The sequence below is a fragment of the Pseudopodoces humilis genome, chromosome 7 (assembly GCF_049639895.1).
Source record: "Pseudopodoces humilis isolate 2021_Gansu_Grassland_sample_001 chromosome 7, ASM4963989v1, whole genome shotgun sequence".
Taxonomy (NCBI): domain Eukaryota; kingdom Metazoa; phylum Chordata; class Aves; order Passeriformes; family Paridae; genus Pseudopodoces; species Pseudopodoces humilis.
In genome coordinates, this window is record NC_142206.1 from 15,974,810 (window position 1) to 16,001,371 (window position 26,562).

The 26,562-nt window shown below is 51.6% G+C and overlaps 1 protein-coding gene across 1 annotated transcript; it reads left to right on the top strand.

Annotated features, from left to right (window-relative positions):
- Positions 1-6,286: 6,286 nt before the first annotated feature.
- On the top strand, positions 6,287-24,495 carry IGF2 (insulin like growth factor 2). Its single transcript, XM_005522340.3, has 4 exons — positions 6,287-6,753; positions 14,382-14,544; positions 21,261-21,427; positions 21,875-24,495. The coding sequence occupies exons 1-4, from the start codon at positions 6,649-6,651 to the stop codon at positions 22,115-22,117; spliced, it is 678 nt and encodes a 225-aa protein (XP_005522397.1). The 5' UTR covers positions 6,287-6,648; the 3' UTR covers positions 22,118-24,495.
- Positions 24,496-26,562: the final 2,067 nt, after the last annotated feature.

The following is a 26,562-nucleotide window of genomic DNA, read 5'->3' on the forward strand; positions in this document are numbered from 1 at the left end:
ATTCCAGAACCCCTCAGAGGTATTTGGGCTTAGCCAACAGGCTCGGGGATTTTTTTCAAAGCCATTAATTACACAACAGAGACATATCTGCACCACTCCACCTCTCTGCAGCAAATAAGGGCCCCACATATATCGTCTAAAATGAGTCACCCTCTGTGCTCCATGCCATCAGCTCCCTTGGGCACTTGGAAAAACAACCCATCCCATGGTGGTGTTTGCAGCTGGCTCCCATGCCTGATTTTCTGCAGAAAAGGGTGCTCAAGCCATGCACCTCCCAAGGGTGATTCTGAAGTTCATGAGCTGCATCCATAGGGGCAGGGGATTGGGAATGCCACCCTGATCACCTGGGCAGCATTTTCTGAGCTGATTGCACAACGAGGTCAAAGGAAAGGTCTTCAAGAAGCTGCACCAAAGGAATACTGGCACATATAAGGACTGTAATCACCTCTGGCATAGCCCATCACTGGCACTGCCACCAGCCACCCAGTGATGGCTGTTCTGTTGGAGCTGCTGGAGAGGATCTCAGAAACAGCTGCTGTGTCTCATTTTTTGCAAAAGATCTTACTAAAAGCTCACTTGTTTTCTCTCGTGAATTCAGCAATATGCAGTCAGACTGACCAGCTCATACTGATACTCCTGGGAGCATGATAAAACATTTTTAAGGGTGATCTCTGAGTTTTCCAACTGCAAACAGAGCACTTGTGGTGTGGTTTTTTTGATCTGTGTCATATTTAAAATTCAAATATTGTAATAAAAAGTACACAAAGTAGTGTGTATGAGGGTGCCTTGCTGAAAGATGAGATGTCCCTGAGAGGACATGGTGTGCTCCTGCTCAGAGGCAAATGGCATCCCTGCACACCACCTTCCCACTGCTCAGCTCCTCCCTGGGAAACACAGGGATGTGTCCCACTACTGCTGCCTTCCCAGAACATTCTCATCGGGCCATCCCTACAGGAACACAGCGATGGGTCACAATCTTCACCCCAAAGAACTCCCAGTCCAAAGGGTTTCCTGCAGTCTCCTGTAACATGTTTCATTTGCAGGATGTTTTGACTCTGAGCTTGCTCTGTAGACAGACCCATATTTGTACAATACTGCAAAGAGCCAACTTCGTCCTCTGATGCTTGGAAGAACTAATTGTACCTGCCGGAGCTTTTATTGGTCATTAAACAATCTTGGACCACTTCTTCTCCATGACATTCCAATGGGTATTTTGATGGCAATGCTTAAAAAGAGAAGGAAAACAGGAAATGGTGATGTGCCTAGCTGTTAATATAGGCACAGACACATCTTACTTCTCTGCTACTCTGTTTGTTGCACATTTTTGACATAAATAATCAGACAAAACTTGGAACCTTCTGGGCTCCCTCTGCAATGAAAAGAAGCTGGGGAGAGGGCAGGCACTTCTCCACTTTTACCTTATTCTACCCTTCCTGGAAATTCCTTTCGGGATGCTGTTAGCTGAGTATGGAGTCCTCCTTGGCAACCAAGGTGACAAGAGATGTTTGCTGTCCCACAGATGATGGGGAGAAAGGAGACTTTTCTCCCTTTCTGGGATCATCGGACCCTGGGACTCCTTGTCCTCCTTCTTTTGGGCCATGCTGCAGACAGCATCCCGACAAACAGACCCACTGAGCTTCACTTGCTGAACATCATTTGTGCCTCTTCAATTCTTCTCTCACACTTGGCCACAGGGACACCTCTCTACCCCACATGCTCTTTTTCTCTAGTTACTGGAGACATTGAATTTTAAAAGACATTACAGGAATATCAAGTCTGTCCAGCCCATAAAAAAATGCATACTTTGTCCTCCATATAAACAGGGGTGAAAACACTACCCTGTTTTCACTGACAGTGCCTTTTACCACTGCCACAAATTCCTCTGGCACCATGCAATAACTTACAGTGGAATAACTTCATTTTTACTTTGCTCAGCAACCTCCAGGTCCTTAGGAAGCAAATGCCAACACCTCTCCTGAACACCTTAATTCAGTAAGTGCTCCAAGGCATCCGTAGATCTGGGCAGGAGTTGATATAAGAGTCCCTCTTTCTCTCTGAGCATGCCAAAAAGGTGCCCTGCTGATGCCTAAGGGCAACTGGCTTTTTCACTGCCCATAAAACAATCCTGCAGCAGAAACACTCTGGGCTGGGAGCATGGCCTCAAAAGGTTCTCACCACCCAGGGGTGCCAGGAGTCCTAAAACAGACCTGCCCAGCTTCTGCTTTTGTTTTTGTCTTGTTGACCAGGGGCCCCAGGTGAATTACTTCTCTCACTCTTAGTTCTTTGACTTCAATTTTTTTGCAGAGACCTTCCATATATCACATCCCTCTTTGCCAGTGAATCTTTCCCGTTCCAACAGTTTAGTGTGCCCCAGGATCAATATATCTCAGCATGCAAGGACACTGTGTTATTGTCAGGTTCCTGGGTTGTACAAAGCAAAAGGTATCACTTTCTTAAAGCCACTAAAAGGTGCTCTGGGCCAAGTACAGATACTTCTCAGCCATTAAACAGCTTCATAGAGGACTCTGGCTACTCCCTGCTCCAGTCTCACTACAGATCACTTCTTCTAGTCCTCAGTGACCCACAGCCCACCCTCACCTTCCTTTCAGCTCATCTTGGACATCTCAACCCAAATCTGTGGGGCATGTCAGTAAAGCAGTCTGGTTTCTCCTGGCTGTCCTCACTCTTGACATAGGAGAATTTAGGGCGACATATGAGAATAGAGACTGGGGTACCTTTGTAGTGCCGCAGGCACAGCACCTGAACCACCACACCACAAATCCCTGCTCTGTCCACCTGGTCATTTGGGCTGTAATTGTGAAATAAACCAAATGATCATCACAGGGTTTCTAGGTTAGGCTGGGATTAGGTGACCTCTTCTCTCTTTGGATTCTAGGGGGAGAGGAAGGGAAAAGTCATAAATGTAAATGCTCCCTTCCCTGAAGGTATCTGCTTGGCTTACCTCCCTAGCAGCATCTCTAACATCCACCCTGGCCCAGGACCACTGCATTTCTGCAGTTATTTACATTCCTCTGCCTTTGCTGAAGCTCACATCCCTGTCTGCAAGGTCCAGGCTGGCCCAAGCTTTCCGGTTCTTCCCCCTTTCCCTGGAGAGCTTTCCAGCCCAGTGCCACGTGTTGGTGGCCACCCACGAGACGCTTTGATCAGCTCAGATGGGCAGTGCCGCCAGGAGGCTTTGCAGTCTGCCCCAATGCTTCTGAGCCGATGCAGCAGCAGAGGTTTTCCCTCTGAGTCCCTGACATCCCCTGGTCTTTTCAGGGCACCATTCAGATGTTGCTTTTATTTCAGCTCCCACTTTAGTTTCGCTTACTTTCAGCTTACTTTGGTTGACTTTGCTCTGTGAACACTGTCCTCGCTCCTTGCAAATTTAATGGGAACCCACAACTGCAATTTCTCTCCTGAACTGCGCAGGCGACCAGGGGGGTCAGACAAATGCAAGAGGCAGTGTTTTATTTTTACTGTATTTTCAACGTTTTCAAGTGATGCTTTGCTGCAGCCCCATCCACTTTCAAACCAAAATGCTTCCTGGGATTTCGCAAGACCCTTGGTGATCAGTGCTGTACTCTAGAGGTCTTCCTATCCCTCACTTTCCACCTCCCTGTCTTCAGGTTTGCTCCGTCCTTGGCTTTATTGGTCCTTCTCCTGGTCCCCCTTGCCGGCCCTCCTTGCAGGCAATGCCAAGGGCTGGAGTATGGGGTGGAGGCAGCTATTGTTCCAGCTATCTGCAGTGTAATGTTCCTTACGACAGTATTAAATGAAGGGCGGAGGTCACACATCCCTAGTTTAAATTAGGTTTCAGCTGACCTTTAACAATATTACACTCGTGGATCCTCTCATAACTCACCGAATAAACTCCCCAAGGGTTTTACCACCTCACTCTTTTCTTCCTACTGTAAGGATGCCCGAGGCTTAATGTGCTTCTCTCCAATTTCGCTTTGATTTCTAATCCTATCCCCTTCCTCCCCACCATACAGATATATTCACTCCTTTAAAGGTGGGGGGAAAGAACCTGTTCCTTTTCTCTTCTGGGCGACAGCTCTTTCTTTTGTGTCTCTTTCTTCCCTTCCCCGCCCCCCTCCTCTTTCTTGACACAATGCACTATTTATTTGCACTGAAGGATAACTAAGAAGCAATTAAAAGATCAAAAGGCACAAACACAAGTAGATCCAGTGGCAACTTGTGGGGTTTATTTTGCTGTAGCTGCTGCTGCTGCTGCTGAATCTTCATCAAACTGCTGCCATGCTTTTCCCCAGCCAAAGGACACCTCTCTTACTGGGTCGCCTCTTCCTCCAAACCGACTTTTTTATGATCGCTATTTTTCACCCCCATTGTTTGCTATTGCAGTTGTTTACTGGAAAATCACTTGTTTTTCTCAGGGAGATTAACCCTCCAAGCTTTCTTTTGTCTACTCTCAGGAGGTCCTTGTGGTGAGCTGGGGGAAGGGAGCTGGGCTCCTTCAGCTATTAACAGTAGCTTACAGCCCTGCTGACCCCCCTGCCAAGGTTGGGTCCTTTCCTTTGATGGGGCTCTGCTTTTGCAGGGAGGAAAAGTGGCTTGCTCTTTGTTAAGACCACCTCTGCTGAGGACCCACAACTCGGATTTACTAAGTCCTGGGCATCTAGCAGAAACTCCAAAAGCCCAGGGTAAGGAGAAGTCTGGAGTCCTGGCACATGCCGGCAGATGCTCAGTCTCGTTGAGGTCCAGGTCACTTCTTTACATGTTTGAATATCAGTGTAGGAGCTGAGAATTGATGCCTGTGGTTGAGTCTGATGTGCACGGGGCTGCTTCCTCAGCATCCCCCAGATGTGCCGATGTTTCGGCTGTAGCCTACAGCCCTGACACCAGGACTGCTGGGCGTGATGTGCAGCGACACATCCCAGAGGACAGCACAGCAAACATCCTAGAAGGATGCTAGGGAGGAAAGGAAAGGATGCCCAAAGCCTAGCGAGAAATAATTCTGCCCACGTTTTCTCGGGCACGTTTAGGGCAATTCTGACTGCTGAGAGATGCACCAAGCCTCACATCCTTGGGGGAAAAAATAAAGTAAAAATTTGAAAAAAAGTAAAAAAATAAGGATTTTTTTTTTTTTTAATTGCATGCTGGGGTGAGGGCTGCTGCATCCTTGCCCTTTCGCACCATTAGCTGTGGCAAGCGCTACCTGAGGTGGGCCAAGCTGCCGCTCAGGTCTCGGGTAGCCCCGCTCCTCTCTGCTCCAAGAACGGTGCGCGCCTGCGGCGCAGGCTGACACGCGTGTCCCCGCAGAGAGGCACCCTCCGGGGCAGCGGTGAGGGTCCGGGCACCGGAGGCTGCCCGGGGGCCGCCTTCGGGAGCCAGCGGAGCTCCTTCCCCGGCCCGTACTTGGAAGGCAGATCTTCAGGAGCGGGCGAGCGCCGGCCGGTGCAGCCCGGCGTGCCTGGCATGCAGCAGCGCAGAGCAGCGGGAGCGCCTTCTGCCCGCGCTGCTGCACACGCACGGCAAAGCCTGGGAAAAGTGCCTTTGCCTCAGAGGCAGCGGTGCTCGGCTGCAGGAGCCGGCGGGAAGCAGAGGCGACCCAGGCAGCGGGGACCGCAGCGGGAAGGTGCTGTGCGAGGTGCCAGATCCGGGTGCGGAGGGGCAGCGTCCATGTTGTCCACACGGACACGCAGGGGTGGCGGCGGGGGCTCGCTGCCCGCAGCGAGCGGGGCAGGCACGGGGGCCGGGCCGGAATGCCCGTGCCTTTGCCGGGAGCTCCTCCGAGCTGTGGGGCGGCCGGCGCGGACACCTGTGCCCGTGTGCACCTACAGGGGCACCCGGGAGAGGACGGACTGGGCGATCTCCCCTCTCCCACCCCGCCGGGACTCGGGGCTCGCCACCTCGCAGCGAGAGGCGCGCAAGGGGTGTCCCCCGGTATTTTGGGCAGGGGCTCGGGGTGCGGATCCACAGCTCTACCCCTCACCTGCGGAGCGGCCGCGGATGCGCGTAGCCCCCCTCCCACCCGGGGCCGGCAGAGGGGGTAAAGCCCCCACCCCGGGTAGCAGCACGCAAAGAAAGCGTGCGGCAGAAACTTTCTATCCCTTCTTCCCTCCCGAGCTGGACTCCGGAGGGTTACGAGGGAGAAGGAGGGAAGAAAGGAAGGGAGGGAGGGAAGAGAGGGGGTTAGACCGCTCTGCAACATTATTGGCTGCGTGGCCGGGCTGGTGCTCGCCGGGAGAGCATGCCCATTGGGGGGGGTATAAAAGGTATAAAAGCCGGAGCGCCTGCTTGTCTCCTCGCTCGTGGGGCAGCAGCCGGGAGCAGCGGGCAGTGAGGCAGCGGCCCCTTCGCCCCGACCAAGCACTCAGTAAACACAAAAGTGAGAGCCACCCAAGGGGCAGCCAAAGCAGGAGAGAAGGAGAAGGGAAGAAAAAAAAAAAAAAAAAGGGCGAAAAACAACCCAGAGGGAAAAAAAAAAAAGGGAAAAGGCGAGGAAAGGAAAGCGCTCGCTCGCTTTTTCTCTAGAATAACAAAATACCTGATCGTAACAAAATAACATCCTTCAGACAAAATCCAGCAGGGACTTGACATACCAAAAGGCAAGGCGAGGAGAACGTGCCAGGGCGCGGGAAAGGCAAGCCAAAGCCGCGATCGCTGCCAGGGCAGGAGAGCAGCATGTCAAGCGCCGGGGCACACACGGATGAGCGCTGCCGGCAGCCCGCCTTCCTCCCCGGCCCGCCGCCGCCGCAAGAAGTTGAGAGTAGCAGCGGCAGTGCCAAGGTAAGCGCCGCTCCGCTCTGCTCCTCCGCGGGCAGGGCACGGTGGGATTCCCCGCGCCGGGCAGCGCCGAGCCGAGCCGTGCCGTGCCGCCCCGGGCACCGCTGAGCCATCCCGAGCCCCGCCGGGCAGAGCCGCGCCGGCCCCGCTGCCCGCCGTCCTCACGCGTGTCACTAGAGGGACCCCGGGCGCCGGCCCAGCCGCGGCCGGCGGGGCGGCCCCGCTGCGGTGGGGTGCGCGGGGTATCCCCGGGGTCCCTCCGCCCGCCGGCAGGGATGCTGCCCGAGGGGATGCTGCCCGCGGGGATGCTGCCCGCGGGGATGCTGCCTGCGGGGCCGGGCGGGGGCGCGGAGCCGGCGCGATCCCGCGTGGGGAGCGGCGGAGGGGCGGCAGCGCGCGTGTGCGGGCTGCCGCGGCCGTGCGGGGGCCGGGCCGGGGCTATGCGAGGTCACGCAGGGCTGCGCGGCCCCCGGCTGCCCGCCGAGCTCCCTCCGCGCCGGGCGGCCGCGGGGACCGGCCGTTCTCCGGCTCCGGAGAGAGCGGAGGTTATTAAACTCTCTTCTGCAAAACACTGCGGTGTGTTTGGTCTCGGGAGGGATAAAAATACAGAGAGGAAAAACAAGAAAGCGAAGCCAAAATGGAGTGAGAGTTAATGCTTGGCGTGCAGCCTTCGACTTTCTGTGATTTTTTTTTATTTTATTTTTTTTTTCCCTTCTTCTTCCTTCCCAATTGCTTTTCCCTACAGTAATCGTTTTAAGAGCGCAACTTGGAAAGGTTTTAGCACTCTGTTGAGCAGTAGGGAATTGGGGCACATGAGGGAACTCGGATTTAGCGTAACTGTACCAGCAGATGTGGCTGCCTCTCCTCCAGCCAGGGGTACTTCACCCGGGTTGCTGATACGCCAGGTCTCGCTAGGGTGGTGTGGAGCAATCAAGTGTAAAAACAAGGTTTGTGTGGGTGGTTTTAAACAGGCGGTTTTAAACAGACACCACGGGAGAGCCTCGGCTTTCAACCCAAGCTTCCTATACAAAATCTGTAGTTTTCTTTCAAATGCTGGGATGTGCTTGGGAGATCGAGGCCTGTTTTTCTTTGAGTTTGTTTATTGTCAGATTGTGTGTGTATGTGGGTGGCTTTTTTTCCCCCCCCTTTTACTTTGCAGGGTTCAACGTGTTGGGATCTTTATTCCTCCTCTTGCCTTGATTTAGAGTGGAGTTGAGAAGCCTGGGTCGTGGGGTTTTGTTAAGGCTGACTTTGTGCTAAGGACATCTGGAGGTATAAAACTGACTGACACTTCTGATTTGAGTTCCACTGTGCTGTTTTGGACCCAACTTGACAATTTTGGTGGGGGTGAATGGGTCAGAGCTGTAAATCTTGCTCCGTGTTGTTGACACCCACACAAGTTCACTCAGCCTTTCAAAGGGGCTATCCCAGCTCCTGTGCAAATTCATTAAGGGATAAAAGATTTGACACCGCAGGTCCCCTCCCACCGCTGCATGAAATTTGAGAGCCAAAATGTGTCTGCGTGTGTGTCCCAGCGCTCTTTCTGACAGGTGATCTTTTTTTCAGCCTGGCTGGAGGGCTGCTGCTTTGACCAGTCAACCCGGAGTTGCCAGTGCGTGTCTTCCCCTTGATTCCTGTAGGCTTCAGCACAAGCCCAGCTTGTATCATGGAGCACCAGAGAAAAGCATTTCTGTACTTTTCTTTTTTTAAATAAAGCAAACACAGCAGGTGAGGTCTTATTTTTAGAGGGACCGAGGAGTTGGTGTGTTTCCAGCAGTGCATACGAGCACTGTAAGTGGCCCACCCTCTCCCAGCTCGTGTCCTGGGGCTGACCTCTCCAATCCTTCTTTGGATTGTCTTTGCTTTTAAAAGCTGATGGGTGTTTTAGTGGGGAAAGCGATATCAGCCTCCCTCGGCATGGTTGTGTGAGGTGTCAGGAGAGGCGGGGGGCACCAGGAGAGGAAGTCTGCCTTAGCGTTACAGCCTGGCTCTGAAAGGGTTAAAGTTGCTCTGCCAAGACATAAAGCAAGTTCAATGTGTTGTGGGAATATCACTTGCCAGTAGACTCCAGTCACCACAGTTCCTGATTTAACAGCTTAACTTGCTGTTAACTTTCCCTGATACACTCCAGGTTTTGGAAGGGAACGCAGAAAGGAGAGAGGAACAATAAAGAAAGGAGTTAAGTGAGGCTACTAAAACAGACTTAAATCCCTTCACTGGGTCCTGCCAGCTGTCTTTAGAAGAGTTAAGCAAGATTGCATTTCCTTTTTTTTTTAATACAATAAATCAAATATTTCTGGGCTGCATACCAAAATTTATGCAATACACTCTTACTCCCCAGTGGGGTGAGTAAATGGTACTGAATACCCCATTCACCTCTTTCAGCTTGATTTTTCCACAGGCCCAGTGGTTCTCCTGCAGCACTTACAGACATGGTGTGCAGGCATGCACCATGCAGCCCTGCCTGCCCCAGCCCCTGTCCCACAGGCAGAGGTGGCAGGTGCTGCCAGGGCTCACGGGATGGAAGGCAGAAAGGTGATCCCCAGCGTGGGCCAGAGTGGGCTGCTGATGGGGACAAGCAGAGAAGACAAAAAAAGTGAGGGCTAAAAATAGCAGCAGTATTGCCAGCCTCAGCCATATGAATGTCATGCAAACCAGGTGCCAAGAATCTGAAGGTATTTTATTTTTTTCTAACCTGTGCTAAACAGCAAAACCCCTGGTCCTCCTGAGCAGTTTTTATTCACCTGACAGCTCAGTGGTCAAAAGTTTTGTGTTTTGAAGCTTGCTTCTTCCAAGCTGTGGGTGGTTGGAAATCTCCTTTCTCTTTCAGATGAAACGAGAGGCTCTTCTGTGGCATTGCATGAGGTGATTCCTCTGCCTTTGGGTACTGGTGGGCACGTCATCCCTGTGCCTCTGCCCAAGATGCAGCTCCTGGGTGCTTTTCAGCTGCCAAGGCACCTGCCTCTCATGCTGGCTTCCATTATCCCTTTGTTCCTTGGCACCTCAGGGCATCACGGCCCAGCGCCTCCTGTGAGGTTGGGTTGCCTTGTGGGCAGGGGCAGCATTCACTTGGCACTTGTGAGGTTGGCACATGCCCACATCCTGCTCCTTCAGGATTGCCACGCTCAGAACCGGGTCAGCTCCCCACTCTCCTGGGGCTGTCCACGGAGAGGAGTAATGCAGAGAGGCAGATGTTCAGCGTCTCTCACAGGCAATTGTCAGAGTAGCGAAACATCAGTCTGCCCTTTTCTTCTTTCTTCTTTCTTTTTTATTTTTTTATTTTATTTTTTTTTCCTGTTGAAAGTGTGGAATGTGAGGGATGCTGGGATGTGTAAACTGGGATTTTCCCCTCTGGCATGTGCCACTGGATCTGGGCTGATGACTTTTCTTTTGCCATGCTTCCTTTTAAATGCTGCACTGCTCCACAAAGAAGCAAGACTTTTTTTTTCTTTTTTTTTTTTTTTTTTTTTTGCTGTCCAAATCCAAATTTTACAGACTGGGCCATCTGTCAATTCCCTCCTACGTTGTTCTGTTCATATTAAATTGCAATGAAGGCCAGACTGAAGAAGGAATTAGGTCAGACAGGAGGTTTTGTCTCTGTTTTTGGGGAGATATTTGTTGCCCAAGAGGCATCATGGTTTGGTTTGCTCAGCACAAGCCTGGATGCAAGGGATGCCTGAGCTGTACTCTGAGACTTGGCAACTGGGCCTTTTAGCACATTGTGGCCTCTTGGCCCCCAACTCCCCAGCAGCTGGACAGAAACTGTGGATCCAGCTGATTCAGCAGCAGATCCTGAAAAAATCCTTTAATGGTCTCGAGTGGGAGGGTGACTCCACTGCAGACTCTGCCCTTGGGCTCGCTCCCAGCACACCACAGCCACTCAGAGAGAACCCTTTCTGTTGGACCTCTCTGCTGGCTGGGGGCTGCCAAGAGGTGTTTGGGGGTCCCTGGCCATGGGTGCAGTGGCATATGCTGCAAGGCAGGAATACGCGGGAGTTCCAAGGCAGGAACATCCTGCACGTGGCAGCTTGTGGCTGAGCTGGCTCCAGTGCCAGCCTGGCTTTGTGTGGGGTGCTGGGGATGCTGGGAAAGACATGAGAGGGGCATGAAGGATGGAAGGCAAAGCCAGGGAGGCTCTCCAGGGAGGGAGAGGCCAGCAGTGTGTGCTGATATCTTGTCTGAGCTGTTCTGCACTGATAATACTGTTTCAGATGTGGGTTATTCAGAGGAGCTCTGGGTGTGATTCCCATAATGGTACAGGTCACCTGTGCAACCAAGAAATTCCTCTTGCATCACTGTTTTGCACACTGTGTGGGGTCCAAGCCCTCCTTAGGAGGAATTTGGTGCTCAGGTTGTTTGGCATCTGGCATGTCTCGCACTGCATCCTAAAGCCTTTGGGCTCTACCTGGGCACATGAGGAACAGCAGCAGTCAGTGTGGTTGGTTGAACCTGCTTTGGCAAGAATGGGATACTGGTAGCTGTAGCCTCTTGAAGCAGAGACAGGACCTTGTCCTTTGAGGAAGTGGCTTCTGTTGTGCTGCCTTGTTCCTGTTCCATTTCATGTCAGAGAGGCTTTCTAATAAAATATGAAGGTTCTTCCAGCCATTGGTGTGAATTTGCTCCTGTTCAACAGCTGAAGAGACCATGCCTGTCCTAATGCTCGGGACTAGAAACCAAAAGCTGTGCTGTCCCATGTTTCCAGTGGAGAATGAGGTCTTGGAGGTATTCAAAGGGCTTAGGCTCATCATGCTGAGCAGCCATTCAGTTCCTGCAACCTGTGCAGCTGCCATGGTGCTTGCACTAACCAGTGGGCTACACGTACCCAGCTGTGCCATGACACCCTGTTTTGGGGAGCAGCACCTGCTCTAGTGAGGTGTGTGAGAGCTCTCCTGCATGGGTCTGCTTGTCCCTGCTTGTGAGGGAGGCAGGGATCGATTGGAAGGTTATTGGGACGTGTTGAGCCAGTGATGGCACCCTGGGAACCTCTGTAGCCTTTGTGTGAAGTCTGGGGGCTTTTCATTAGCTGAGTCAGTAGGGCCAAAGGGAGAGGGAAGGGCTTATGGCATTGGGTTGCAGCCCCATCAGGCTGGAGAGAAACTGCAGCACTGGGTAGTAAATAAAGATGCTCTTTGCTTTGCTGGTATCTCATTACACAGCTACTGGAAGGAGCAGGGAGATGCCAAGGTGACAGCAGAGGGAAGGGCTGGTGGCTGGTAACCTGGGCAAAGGTGGACTTAGTTGCGTTTCTCACCTCTGTGTTAGCCATGCTCTGGCTGACAGCAGTGGGGCTCTCCCTGTTCCTGCTGCTGTGTCACTCCTGGCCAGAGTTACAAGATGTGTGGGCACCTGGAAAGAGCTTTCAGTGGAGGCAGGAAGGCTGCCAGGGGCTTGCAGTGTGGCTTGTGCAGGAGCAGGTATTTTCTGAGGAGCACAAGTGTTTTTCCACAGAAGGTATCAGGTCTCCCCAGCGTCAAATATCACCCACTGACAAAATCTCGCTCTCCCCTTGCTTCAGAGCATCTCACCCTTTTCTTTAGAATGAATGTGGAGGAAAAATGGTGTTTGTCACCCGTGCCACCAATCAGCCCCTTCGTGTCAGGGCTGGTTCTGGCTTGAGGAGGCTAGCAGGCAGTCTGCTCATTAGCCACAGTGCCCACAGCCAGCATGAGCCTAACTGGGGACACGGGATCATGTGGGTGTCCTGAAGTCCCATCTGAGAGCCTTCGATGGCAGCGCTTGCTGGTGACAAATCCATCACCCCAGCAGTGAGTGCTGGCCCTACCTGAGACCTGGGGACACCAGCAGTTGGGATCTGCACGTAAAAAAAAGGCTGAAAAAGGGACAGGAGCAAGGTGGTTGGTCTGTTGTCAGCTGGAGATCTGGCTCCTGATGCTGCAGCACCAGAGGCATGACTCCAGCAGTGAAAGTGATGCTGTGTTTATTTTGGGGAGGCCCAGTAAACACCTGTGAGCCACTTGATTAAAAAATGGAGATGAAAAGAGGCTGGTGGTAAAACACTGCAGCTTGGCAGCATGGTGTCAGAGCCTGGTGCCATCCCTCTGCTCCTACTGTAATACAGAACTAAGCCCCTGCAGTGTGCTGAAGGGACCATTGCTACTGGAAAAGCTGGTCCTGGTCCCGTTACTTGCTGATTTGAGACTTGTTTGTTCCCAGGGCTGCTACCTCTTTTTCAGAGCTTTGGAGGGCTTTGGCCAGTCTGCCTGATCTCTGCCAGCACAGGCTGAGCAATACTATGGCCATCAAAACTCAAGCATGGGGAACGTCCCTCACAGCCCACCCAGACCTTGAAAGCTCTGCTTTGGCTTTTCCTGCTGCTGATCCCTGTCCTCCTGCTGCTCAGCAGAGCTCATGACTTGTAAGCATGATGCATTTCTAGCAGTGACAATTTGAGCTACGTGCTACTAAAAATTCGGGAGCAAGGGTGTCTTTATTGCTGGCAGGACCGTAGCGGGGCCTCGGGGGAGCTGGGCTAATTTCCTGGCTGCGCTGCAGACTTCCCCTGTGACCTTGGGCGAGTCATTTAATCTATCCTGGGCTTCAGCTCCATCTCCAAGCATCCCGGGGGGGTGAGGTAATATTCATTAACTGATATTATTCTCGAGTTGCTCAGATGCTATGGTGATGAAAGCTGGATGTGAAACCTAGTGTCTTGGTTGAATATTATGAGATTAGGGTTGCCACACACCGTCTGCTATTTTGATATGCTTCTCTTCATTTTGAGCTTACCTGTCTGGTCAAAATCAGCGTTATTTGGCTGTATGTGTACTGTGATGCTCATCACCGAGGCACTATAATGCCTTGAACCACTCATGGGTTTTGCCCTATCCAGTGGGGCAGTAGCACCCTTGCTTACACCTGCAGAAGCTGACACAGAAGTAAAGCTGTTTGCTGGAGCCCAATCTTTGGGCTAGTTAGCAAATATCCAGGGATTTTCTGTTCTGAGGATCTTCTGACACTGCCTTGCCCCTCCCTGGTGATGCCTCAGGTGTGCTTCCCACGGGACCGCATTATTCCTGAGGGATGTCATCTCAGTCCCAACTCTTGTCAGCAGACACAGCTTGTGCAATCAGCCTCCTGATTGCTTGAGCCTCGTCTCTCCCACATGCCCGGGACAAAAGCTGTTCTTCCCAGCTTTCCTCAAAAGCAGCTCTAGGACAGGTTGAAGCTTCACTTGATTTCACTTTGCACAGCCATATTTGCAGACAGGGCATGAAAACCTGTCATCAGAAGAGGAAAAACAAATGCCTACTGATAATAATTTTTAATTAATTCCCTTTTAAATGGGGGGAAAAATAAATAAAAAAATCACACCGTTGAAAGAGCAGGGAAAATAAAAGCCTTTTAGAGGTAGGCTGAAGTGGGATTTTCCAATGGAAAAACCGCTTCAATGCAAACCTTGTCCGCCCAGAGCTGCTGCCCGGCGGGCCGAGCGCAGGGAGCTGGCCTCACCCCAGCGGCTGTCGCAGCGCTGCCGGTCCTTCCCTGCAGCAGCGGCATCCCGACATGTCTGGGCATCCACTCCCCGGCGTGCTGTGGGCGGGGGGCACGGGCCGGGGGAGGTGGCAGAGGGGGTCCGTCCGGCGGTGCTAACGCTGTCCCTCTGTCCCCAGGTGCAGAGGATGTGCGCGGCGAGGCGGATGCTGCTGCTGCTCCTGGCTTTCCTGGCCTATGCGCTGGACTCGGCCGCCGCCTACGGCACGGCGGAGACCCTCTGCGGCGGGGAGCTGGTGGACACGCTGCAGTTCGTCTGCGGGGACAGGGGCTTCTACTTCAGTAAGTGCTGGGCAGCTGCCAGCAGCGGGCAGGATGCTGCCCCACACCTCGCCTCAGCAGAGCCGGCCAGGGGGGAAAGGAGGGGCTTCCCAGCCTGGTGCTTTTCTTGATTTCCTTGTATATGGCAGTAGGCCAGAAGAGGAGCAAGAAAATGGACATGCTCAGGGTGACATGCATCCACTTGGCACTGTTTTTGGGGACTGTCTGGTACCATGGGTCCCACACGTGATGCTCGGGAAAGTCGAATGTGTCTGGGGAACCGATTGTGGCTGGTTCACTAGTGATAAGGGCAAGTCATTGCAGTAACGAGGGTGTCTGCAGCCAGTGCTCTGCTGAGCTTGGGTCCTGGTTTATTTTGAAATTTTGCTGCCTGAGCGTTGCATCCTGACAGCAGGCAGGAAGCTGAGCACTCTCCCCTCCTGGCTAGGCTTTGCTTGGTTATAGCAGCACCCAAAACTTTGTGATGTAGCTCCCAGCTACCACTGGTGAACTTGTTTCTGAAGAGTGATGTCTTACCCCTTTGCAGTGCAGCTAATGCAGAACAATGCAGCACTGCTGTTGTGTGCAGCGTGCAGGTGGCTTCAGACCAGCTGACTGCAGCGGGCTTTCCACCAGGATGCTTTGGGTCTTTGGACCATTTGCAGTACAGTGGATTAGCTGGTAAACAGGGAGGATGAGGAGTAAACCAGTGATAATAGATGCTAAGTAATCTATGGGCAAAGGTGCCTTAAGTGTGATACCTTGTTTTGGTCCCCTGCTCTTCTTGGGAGTGGGAAGACACTGTGTCTTGTTCCCCACTGAGGACTGAGCCACAGGGTGACTGACTACAGGAAAGATGCATAGCCAAATGGGGGGAAGAGGATGGAGATACCAGCTGCACATGGTGCATTTGGCAGTCTTGCCTCTTCCTTGGAAAAAGGAATTAAAAAGTCACTTTCAAGTAAACAGGGTGTTTTTTTTGAGGAGTGCAGTTGAGAGGCAGCCTCCTTCTTGTTCCAGTCTGCCTGTGCAGGGAACAGCAGGGTGCTGCAAAGTTGGGAAACAACTTCAGATGTCCTTTTCCAACCTGGATGTCCCTTCCCGATGTGGGTATTTTACCAGACTTGTCTCCTGCTGCCTGCTGATATTAGGTAGAGAGAGGCATAGGGATAGCACACCCAGCCACAGCAGGGCTGAGGTTGGGAAGGGCTCCAGGTTCAGTTTTGGGCAGGTGGTTGGGCTGCAGGTGACATTGCAGCTCTCTCGGGGCAATCCCCCTGCCCATCCCAGCTGAACAGCGGGATCTTCTCGTGGCGCTCTGGGCAGGCTTTTGGGGAGCTCTGGGTGCACTTCCTTGCTGTGATGGAGACAAGCAGTGAGGGTTTGTGTGTCAGCTGCCCTTCCTCTTTTCATCTCCCCCTTCCCTTACCAGCATGGCAAAGAGGCAAGTGCTTCTCCCCCTCTCACAGCTCTTCCTCTCCCTCTATATGTAGAGGAGCATCTGTCTCCCTCCTTGCTTTCTCTTCCCTCCTCCCTCTCTCTGGGGATGAAAGGGAATGGGGCTTTTGTTTTAAGGTCAAATTGACCTCCTTTCACCTCAAATAACCCAGCTGCCCAGGCCAAAATAAAAACACTTTTGAAGGCAGACAAGTCTCTTGGTGCCAAGTGGCCAGTCGGGTGTTTGCAAGGGGGTTCTTACTTTATTTCTTTCTGTCCTCTCCTGTCCCCCTTCACCTCTTGACCTTTTTGAATATTTCTGGTGAGCCCAGGTACTGGGGATATGAAGCACAGTCCAATATTTTAACCCTTTCAGGATCTGACCAGCCTGTGCCATGCAGGGATGAAGATGTTTGGGCAATGCCTTTACTTGATTAAGGTTTTGGACATCCCCATTTCACTTAATTTTTCCCTCTCTACCTCCATCAGTTGACCTCATAAATGATTATTTCTGATCATGTTCATCTTCACTCCAAAACCCACATGGCCACAGTGTTGTCACCATGTAGATGCAATAGGACACAGTTATGTTGCACCATCATGAGTTTACATCTTAAAACCGAGCCTGGGTTTGTATTCAGCACCTCACAGCATGGGAAGTGTGACGTGATGAGCAGCCTGTGCTAAAGCAGCTGTTCACGTGGGAAATAAATGACTTGGAGAGCTTGTTCTGTGTGTACCTGAGGGCCTGCTTGCTGGACAAGGGTTTTGAAGCATCTGACTGGTAATACTGGAAAAAAACTGTATGAAAATCTGTTTTGTTTGGGATATTTTTGTTTTTTGTTCTTTTTTTTTTTCTGAAGCAAGTACTTAAGAAGTTGTGATGCTTTGCATTCTTGCAAGAGAGCACTTTGCTAGCGAAGCTGTCTGTGAAATACAGCAATCTTTCCATCAGTGCAAAGGGGATGTGTATATGGATGGTGTCTTGGGAAGCATCACGGCTGGCAGGTGCTTGGGGCTGAGAATGTTAAAGCTGTCTTCAGGAGCTGGGGCTGCAGAAGAGCTGCACTGAGGTTATCTAGCCATGGGACATGGTGGACATGGTGATGCCAGCTTTGTATCTATCCCAGGCATGCATGGGCAGGTTACAGCTGAATCTGAGCACCCTTTGCTCTGCACTGCTGATGCTTCTTCTCTGTGACTTTCAAGGCTTTTGGCTTGGCTGGCAGCTTCTGTCAAGGTGGTGGCTTCCTGCCACGGCACTTTGGCAGGGTTGGTACCCCTGCTCCCCAGCGCCCACCCAGGGACAGCGGCACAGCCCGTGGGGGGATGCTGAGTCCTGCCTGGAGTGAAAAGCAGGGCAGGCCGAGAGGAAGCCTCAGCCCTAAAGTTGCTGTCATGCAGCGCTGGCAGGGAGGGAGAAGGGGCTGCAGGGGGAGAGGCTGCCGACTTCTCTGTAAACAACAGCTCCTGTTTCCTCCTTTCCAACAGCTGATAAGAATTTAGCTCTTTGCAGCCGCTTGTGCTGACGGGGCACATTCTTGCGCACCCGCCGCTCCTCCGAATAATACTAGGAAAAAGCAGGGGGGAAAGTGCGGTGCCGGGGTGGGGGAGGGCCAGGCCGGGGGCACTGGGACGGGGCCCGGTGCCGCACAAAGGCCCCCTTGTTGCTCCCAACATTCCTGCGACAGGGGCACGGGGGCTGTTTACACCCAAAGTCCCCTTCCACTCGGCTGACCGCCTGATCGACCGGAGGAGAGGGGACCCAGCCAGGGTGGCACCAGCACTGTGCACCCCTCCCTGCAGCATCTGTTGGACCTCGGTGAGGGTGGGGAGCCAGGAGCAGTGGGGTGTTTAGGCTAGGGAAGGCACCCTCCTGTTCCCCATTCCTGCACAGAGGCATAGCTGAGCTGCAGGTACGTGGCCTCTGGGTTCTCCCAGAAATGGGTTTGGCTTTGTGCCACTTCTTGGATGCCCTGTCAGGAGAGCCCGTACCTAGGCAGGAATAACCCCAGACAGCTGGAGGGCTTCGCATCACTGGGCTTTGCATCACGGGACTTTGCATCTCAGGACTCGTGCCATCGGCAGTGCTGTAGAATGTTTTGGTGAAGCACAGTTTTGGGGAAAAGGGAGCCTAGCCATTCATTGAAGGCCGAGAGGAAGCACATTTCCTCAGGAGGAAGCGGTTGTTGCTGTGATGGGAAGTGGCTCGCGTGCCCCAGCGATGCTGCAGCCTGCTGCCCACACAGATCTGCCCTGTGGGCAAGGGACAGAGCGGCAAAACCCTCCCTGGGTTTGGCAGTGGCGGTACAGTGAGATGCCACTCATGGGCAAAACCCAGGAAATTCAACCTTTAGTCCCTGTGTAAATTGTATTACAGAACAAACGCTGTTCCCAATCCAGGTCAGCAGCGATATTGCTGTTAGCCAGCAATGTCCTGTTGTCTCCAGGTACTTTCTGAGACTAAATCCCTGTTTGTTATGTTTGCTTATTTTTTTCCTAAAGTAACTCTTTCCTGGAGCATTGTGGTGGTGTTTGGCGAGGTCCGTATGGACAATTATGTAATGGGAAACGTGCCCTATTGGAGAGTCACGGTGGAGCTGGCAGTGGTGCCAGTGAGGGGAACAGCTTGCAGCAGCTTTGTGCAGGAGGTAAAGGGCAGCACACTGGGGCTGGGGGCCATGTGTGTGCCTGACAGCCAGGCAGGAGCAGCAATCAGGGAGGAAGAGGCTGTGTCACTGTGGTGGTCCCTGCTGGGAGCTCACCCTGGTGGTGCCACACCTGGGCATGTGCAAACACACACTAACATGATCTTCCTGTGCGTACCCATGCCAGAAATAGCCCTTGAAGGCAAAGTGGTGAATATAGTCCCACTTTCCTCATTGTTTTTCTCCTTATCTCTTCTTTCCATACAAACACATAACTGCAAGTGGGAAACTTCTGTTTTTGAGAGGAGATATATAACCTTTGAAAGCCTCAACTTCTCCTCAAACCATGTGTGTCATCACTTGTGCAACCTTCTGTTCAGCGGGAGTGTGAATGTAGCCCTTAGGGGATGTGCTAGCGAGAGGGGGTGACTTGAATTTTTTCTCTTTCCCTTCTAAACTCTCCTTCTGCCCATATCAGGATGCCTTTGTGGAGCAGCTTAATGCTTCAGCAGCCTGCCATGGATTGAGTTGAGCACTGGGATTGATAGGAGTTGTGCAGGGGCCATGTGCAGTGCAGGGTGTTGGTGGAGTGCACCTCTCCCACGGATCTCCCTGGGCATTGTATGCACAGGGAAGAATACATGCTGCTGGCCCTAAGCTGGCTCCTGTTCCTGTCTCCTTTGGCCATCACCACCCAGGTTGCCTACTCTGGCATCACTTGAGCTGTGGACATGCAACACATCTGCCCTGCCTTTCAGGGGAGGGCCCAATCCAGTGTGTTTATTGACCGCGAGAGAGAAAATTAAACTCCTGACAGGGGCTCCCTTTGGTGAACCTTTGCCAAGGGGGAGCCACCCTTCTCATCTCCTTGTGGGGCATGATTAAAGGTCATGCCTGAAATTCTTCTAGAGGAAAAGTGGGTGGTGGCACAAGGGGGACAAATGTGGAAAACAAAGCATTTGAAATTACTCCCGAAGGCAGGTCTCATGGTATGGGTCAGCTGCCCCATCATCCAACACACTGATGCTGTGTTTGTGTGTGTGACCTCAGAGCAGGGTGGAAATGCACCAGCATGGACCAGAGGGCTCCTGGCCTATAGGAACACGACTGATTTTAGCAGAGAGCAGGTGCCCTCCTGGCAGGGCTATTACAGAGGCAACAGCGAGGCATTTCCATGGTGTTTTGCGTGTCAGCATGTGGTGCTCTGTTGTGCATGGAGGACTGTGTTGAATATGCATGTCTGCGTTGCACATGTCACATGCATTGAATGCACAGGACTGCATCCCACTTGCACATCTGTATTGCACATCTGGGGCTGCTTCTCACACGTGGGGTTGCACTGTATGCATAGAGAATTGTGCTTTGCACTTTGTCCTGAGGCACTTTGGGTGGGCACCCAGGGTGGATGCCCTTCAGGGAAAGTGGTCAGCTCCATGTAAGCCACCCTTAAGTCTTCACCAAGGCCTAAGACTTGAGTGCCTGCTTCATCAGGAGTGCAAGGGGTGAGGAACATGGGTCATGCACAGGGCCAGTGTGGACAGCCATGTGTGTTTCTGCAGGCCAGCTGGGAGGTGAGGGCTCAGCGTTCCACAGTGAGCAGTGTCAGGCACTACACTTATACCACTCTCTCAGTTTTCCCTATGCCCTAAATCTCCTGGCTGGGATATGGTACCGGATCCTGTTTGCAAGCCCCACTGTTGCTGGCCTCTGTTTCCCTCCCTTGGAACACCTTGTGCTGGGAAGAGGTGCTCGTGGCAGCGTGCAGAAGCCTGGCTACAAATCCCATAACAGTATAATGTGCTACATGCAAAAGTGTGGAGAAAATCCTTTTGTTTTGGGCCAGTTTACATTCTGGAGGGCACAATTCCCAAGCCAATTTGCTTTGCATCAGAAATTCAACTTTACCTGTCTCTTTTATTTCAAGACTGAGAGGAAATATGGTAAAGCTGGTGTATGCTTTTCCTCTGGAGCGCTTCGGCCATCATTAGGCAGTGATATGAAATGCACTTGGTCATTGCTGCACCAGACATGGGCTTTTGCATCTTTCTGCAGGCAGAAATGGGAGAGGAACCCTTATTAAAAGAGTAAGTTTAACAGCTATTCTTGGCAGGTGTGGGAGCCTGTATTCCTTCTGCAGCTGTCTCAGAGCTGTCCCATCTGGTAAAATGTAGCCGCTTTGGTTTGCTTCACCTGCCTGAGTGTTGATTCGGCGGAGGGAGGTTGGCAGCCACAACGCTGTGCTGCTTCTTTCTAATAAAAATCCCCTGCCAGTATCAACATCGGAGACGGTCGCAGTAATCGGCACAGCGCTGGCAGTCAGGCTGGGCTTGAGCTTCCTCGCCTCAGCTGCACTCAAGAAGGCCACCTGTGCCAGAGATACAGGAGGAAGATAAACCCCTGTCATTTAAAGTGCCTCTAAACTGCTGCTGGAGGCACGTGTTGGCATCAACAGCATTTGTCTGGGAAAGTCCTAACGTGAGACTTGGCTGGTTTGTGGGTGCGTGCCAGCTGGTCTGGGAGAAGGGCTGCTGTTTTTGAAGAATCTGGAGCCCAGCAGTCTCTGGTGGTTGGTGGTGGAGGGATGCCTACGAGGAGTTGGGGAGAGGGTCCAGCCCAGGTTGGTGGCTAATGCCAGAGTCTCTGCTGTTGCAGGTAGACCGGTGGGACGAAATAACCGGCGGATCAACAGGGGGATCGTGGAGGAGTGCTGCTTCCGGAGCTGCGACCTGGCTCTGCTGGAAACGTACTGCGCCAAATCCGTCAAGTCGGAACGTGACGTCTCTGCCACCTCCCTGGTGGGCGTGCCGGCACTCAACAAGGTGAGGAGGCTGCGCAGGGATGGTGGCCCTCCTCTGAAATAAACGGGGAGAGGAAAGATGGGAAGGCCGTGGGTGGAGAAAACAAACCCCAGCTGCAAAGTCTGATGTTTCTGCACAGCTTTTGAGAGAGAGCCACCACCGGGAAGTTGTGCCAAAGGGCCTGCCAAAAGTCAGCTCTTGTAAGGTGGGGAACCAGAGGTGGCCTGGGTCACAGAGTCATAACATGGTTTGGGTTGGAAGTGACCTTTAAATGTCATCTAGTGCAACTGCCCTGCAATAGGCGTCAACTGGATCAGGTTGCTCAGAGCCCTGTCCAGCCTTTCTGTGACTGTTTCCAGGGATGAGGCAATATTTCCATGGGAGGGATGGATGTCCAAGAAGGGAATCCCTCGCTGGGGAGCGGGTAGGCTTGAGTGGAGGCTAATATTGCTATCCCTCTCCTTGCAGGAGAACTTCCAGAAGCCCTCGCATGGCAAGTACTCCAAGTACGACGTGTGGCAGAAGAAGAGCTCCCAGCGGCGGCAGCGGGACGCGCCCAACATCCTGCGGGCTCGCCAGTACCGGTGGCAGGCGGAGGGGCTGCAAGCAGCCGAGGAAGCCAAGGCGCTGCACCGTCCCCTCATCTCCCTGCCCAGCCAGAGGCCCCCAGCGGCGCGAGCCTCCCCGGAAACGGCTGGCCCCCAGAAATGAACCCTGACCAGATGTCTCGATTTTTGATCTCCTGGGGGAGGGCGGGAGGACTGGCGATTCCCGACCCCCAAGCCCCTCCGTCCCCGGGGCCGCTGAGCCGAGGAGCGGGGCGGCGGGGCACCCTCACGCCGCTCCGGCCCCAACCAAACAACTGACACAGCAAGGAGGGGATGGCGGCGGCGGTGGCGAGTAGCACCGCTCCCACGGCATCTTCCTTTTGGGGTGGGGGGGAGGGTTGTTTCGTTTCCCACACCTGTTTCGTTCCCCTGCGCCCCCAGTATTTCCAAACCTGTACTTGCAAAGGGACAGTTTGGCACTTGAACTTTTTGCTGCCGGGTGCTGCGTGACATCCCCAGTGCCAACGCCAGAAGACAAAAGAAAGAGCAAGAGGAAAAAAGGATATGAAGTTAAATTCTTTTTTTAATCTTTTTTTTCTCGAGAAGCGTCCATTCCGTGTCTTTCTTGACAATAAAGTGAAGAAAAAACAAACAATAGAACGGGGAGAAACATTGAGGGATAAAATTTTTTTGCCTCATTCCCACCCCACTTTTTTTCTTCTTCTTTTTTTTTTTTTTTCTTATGGTTTTTCTTATTTTTATAACTTTCTTTTGCACCTTTAAAAGAAAAACGTACCTGAGAAGAAGTTCGGAGGAGCCCCCATCTGCGTTTTTGTGTGTGTGCTTCATACAAGATTCCAAATCGACTTGCACCTTTTTTGAAATCACCGATGACGGGAGAAAGAGAGGAAGAGGAGAGAGAAAGCAAGAAAGAGAGAAGGAAAAGGAGAGGGGAAAGAAGAAAAAAAGAAAAAAAAGTGAGCTGATGCTCACTTTAAATGGAGGAGGCGTCTGCATTGCACATTTGCCACGGATTTAGTTGATTTATATATATAATATATTATATAACTTTTTTGGCAAAAAAGCACTATTTTTATGGGACATTTTGTGTAGTATCTGAAGAGGGATTGTAATGTTTAAAATGTGTTATGGTGCTAAAGTAAGTTGGAAGGGAAAAAACCCAGGAATAGCAAGGGAGGGTGGGGAGGGAAGGACAAGATAGCGAATACTGAACTTGAAATTTTAGCTTTTCGTTTTAGGAAAAGTGTGATAAATGTGTTTCTTTTCTCTTCTGAAATATAGCTTGGTCATGACCATATGAGCTAGTTGGCTGTTACTCATGTACACAGATGCACGCACACACAGAATACATCGACACGCATCCTTTTTTTTGTTAAAAACAAAAACAACACAACCACCGCAACTTAGACTAAAAGGGAACTGTTCTGGAGACAAACTATTTTGAATGGTGAAGGTGTTGCCAGTTAGAACTCAACGCCCTGCTTTTGCACGGACCCCCCGGTTTTGGAGACCCCCTGGACTCCCTGCAGCTTGGCTTCCCGAGCCATGGGGAATCTTGCTCTTCCCTGTCCTTGCTCGGGTGCCGATGGTCCGGCCAGCAGGCGGGCAGGCAGCCCTCACACCAAGCCCCTGCAGAGGCAGCAGTTCCATGCCCTGCCATCTCCTTTTCCTTCTCTTGCCCTTTGCGTCCTTCTCGCCGGACCTCGCGTCCCTGCCCCGCGCCCCCTGCCCCGCGCCCCTCGCTGCCCTCCCGGGGGCCCGCAGGAGGAGGGGCTGCACCTGCCCCGGGCTGGGACTGCTGCACGGGATGGGGGGAAAGGGCAGCCTCTGGCTTGGGGCTCGGGACTCGGTGAGCAGATGGGTTTGAGAGGTGGGCAGAGGGCTGTAAAATAGGTTGGGTTTAAAATAATATATATTATCTGTCTAGGAACCGTAAAAGGGGGGGAATCAATTACATCTCCCTAATATACTCTCACTTGCTAATAAAATGGGGACACTCTGTTAACCAGTTCTGTACTTGCTTTGTCTTATATATCCATACATTTAAAACATAAAAAAAAAAAAGACTACTTGAATTGTATTCTATTTCGTGGTTTGGAGGGGAGGGCTAGGGGGAGTCTTGAGAGGGGGAGGATTTAATGTATAATCCTTTTGTTTGTTATTACCTTGCAATGTTGAGCCATGAAGCCTTTGTTTTAAAAAATGGCACTGCAATACACGACAAAGAAAATCCTTTATTTATTTTATTAAATATATATGGAAAAGAATGAAAATCAGTCCAAATTAGGGAGGGGGAAGGGAAGTGGGTGGGGTGGGAAGGCAGAATAAAAACAGAAATTGCAAATAATTGACTTTTTTTTTTCCTTTTCATGTGTCTTTTTTTAAAGAAAACTTAGTTTTTATTTTTTAAAAAGAGAAGTAAAAGCTTTCCTGGATGCTTTGTACCAAAAAAGAAAAAATTAAAAAAAAAAAAAAAAAAGAAAACCTGTTAAGCAAATAAATATCCATCCAGAATATGAAGCCTGACTTTTTCTTTTATTTTTCATTTATTTTTGCTCCTGGGGTGAGAGTTGGGTGGGAAGAAGGCCACGCCAAGAGCCACTCCCTGTGGAGGAAACAGAGGAGGAACAGAGTGCACTGCAGCTTCTCTTTTGGAGCTCAAAACTGCAAGAGAGCATGTGGTACCCTCAAACGCAACTGTGAAACCTCAGTCCTGTGGCAGATGCCCCTCTGAAGCCCCCAGTCATCTGCCCAGTGATTCTTGGTGAGATCTGGGGCTGTTTCCCAGCAGCTGCTGGGATTTGCTTAGCATTTACCAGTTTGGGCTGTTCCCCAGGACCTGAAAGCTGGATGGGGACTGAAGATGGGAAAAAAGAAAAAAGAAATGTTGTGTCTAAGTAGGTTTCCTGATAGCTGAAGCTTCTCTGGTTTCTCGGGGTAGATATAACTTCTTTATCCAAAGATCTGCTATTCATCACATGCAACCATCATGCACCACTGCAAATAGGAGGTAAAACACTGCAGTTCCAGTTTGGTAGTAGAGCAACTGTGAGTAAAACTGTGAGTAAAACAGCCCAAGCATCCCATATCTGGTAAATCATTCTGACACCACACTGACTGTGCAGCCTCACTGGCATGGCCAAGGCCTCTGCTATGCAATGGGGCAAGGACCTCGCCAAGCCAACATCCTGCCCCAGGTGACTTGGGCTGGAAAAGGTTTTCCATCTCAAAATTGGAACTGCTGATTTAGACCCTTGGAAATACATGTTTTAGACCAGTTTCTTTTTTGAATTTGCAATAAACAACAACAAAAAATTTTGCGCAGTTATTCCTTTTGGGATTTTTGTGGTTGGTCAGGGAGGGTCTTGTACAGATAAAGGGCTGACTGCTTCCTCTGGATTTGTACATTATTGCAAGTGCAGAAGGGATGTGTCTGCCTTTCTGACCATGTTCCAAGACCTGGCACAGGTTTCCTTCACATTAAAATGTGTCCCTATGAAGAGTAAGGACAGATTTCATTGTGGCTTCTGGTTGTCACTGATGGAAATTTTGCTTTTGGGAGCGTTGGTCCTTTTCTGCTCCTTGTATAACCCACTGCAATGGGGGGTTTTTAGAGCTGATTGCAAAGCAAGGAAATCTTCAGCCAAATATCTTGCTGAATTCCCCAGGAAGCAAAGCAGCAAAGCTGGAAGCACCATAAGGGTGATGATGATGGTTCCAAGCACTGCTCTTCATAAACGCTCTTTTTTGCCTTATCCTGTCAGGAGTTACCATGGGGCCAGACCAGAGCAGCTCATTTCTTTGGTAATCAAGAGACTTCAAAATGTGCCATCTTGCCTTTTGGCTTGTCAAGGACTGTCTTTACTTGCAAGAAGATGCAGAAGCTGCCTCTGAGCATCATCCTGGCCAGAGGGTGGGAGTCTGGAGGAAGCTGCACCTTTGCTTTGTCTCGAGTATCCTCTGTTGCCTGCAAAGGCTCTTTGCAAGGTGGCAGGTAAGTCATGGGCTTAGTCTGGGAATCTCAGACAGCAGGCTTGAGAACAAACCCAAGCCTGCCATGTTTTATCAGATAGATGGACAGAACTGGCTCTGATTTTTGTCATGATGGCACTACATGCAGGCACAGCTCCAGGATTTGGATTGCAGGAGCATGGGAGGCTGCAGCAGTGAAGGGCAGTGATCCCTGGGGAGGCACAATTGGCATGTCTGAGCTTTAATGCACCTCCATGTCCAGCCCAGCTGGTGCAGGGACCTCCACCCACTGCTCTGCTGACATGCAAGAGGGTGGGGAGGCAAAGGATAGTTTCAGCAGAGAAGTCCTAAATACTTCTTAGAGACCCAGGAACAGCTGGGAAAGCTAACCCTGCATCCTAGCCCAGCTCCAGCTCTGGCCCCTGGGTCTCAGCATTATCATGTAGCTCTGCAGGCAGCAAAGGACAAATGTTTTTTTGCATAAAACATCTCTTCGGAGGGCATTTTCCCAGGTGATGCACAGAGGGATACTGGGAAAGAGGGAGAAATTTCTGTGTGGAACTGGCCACAGTATTTTCAAGGTATATAAGTCAGTGTCTCTGGGTTTGTCTGGAT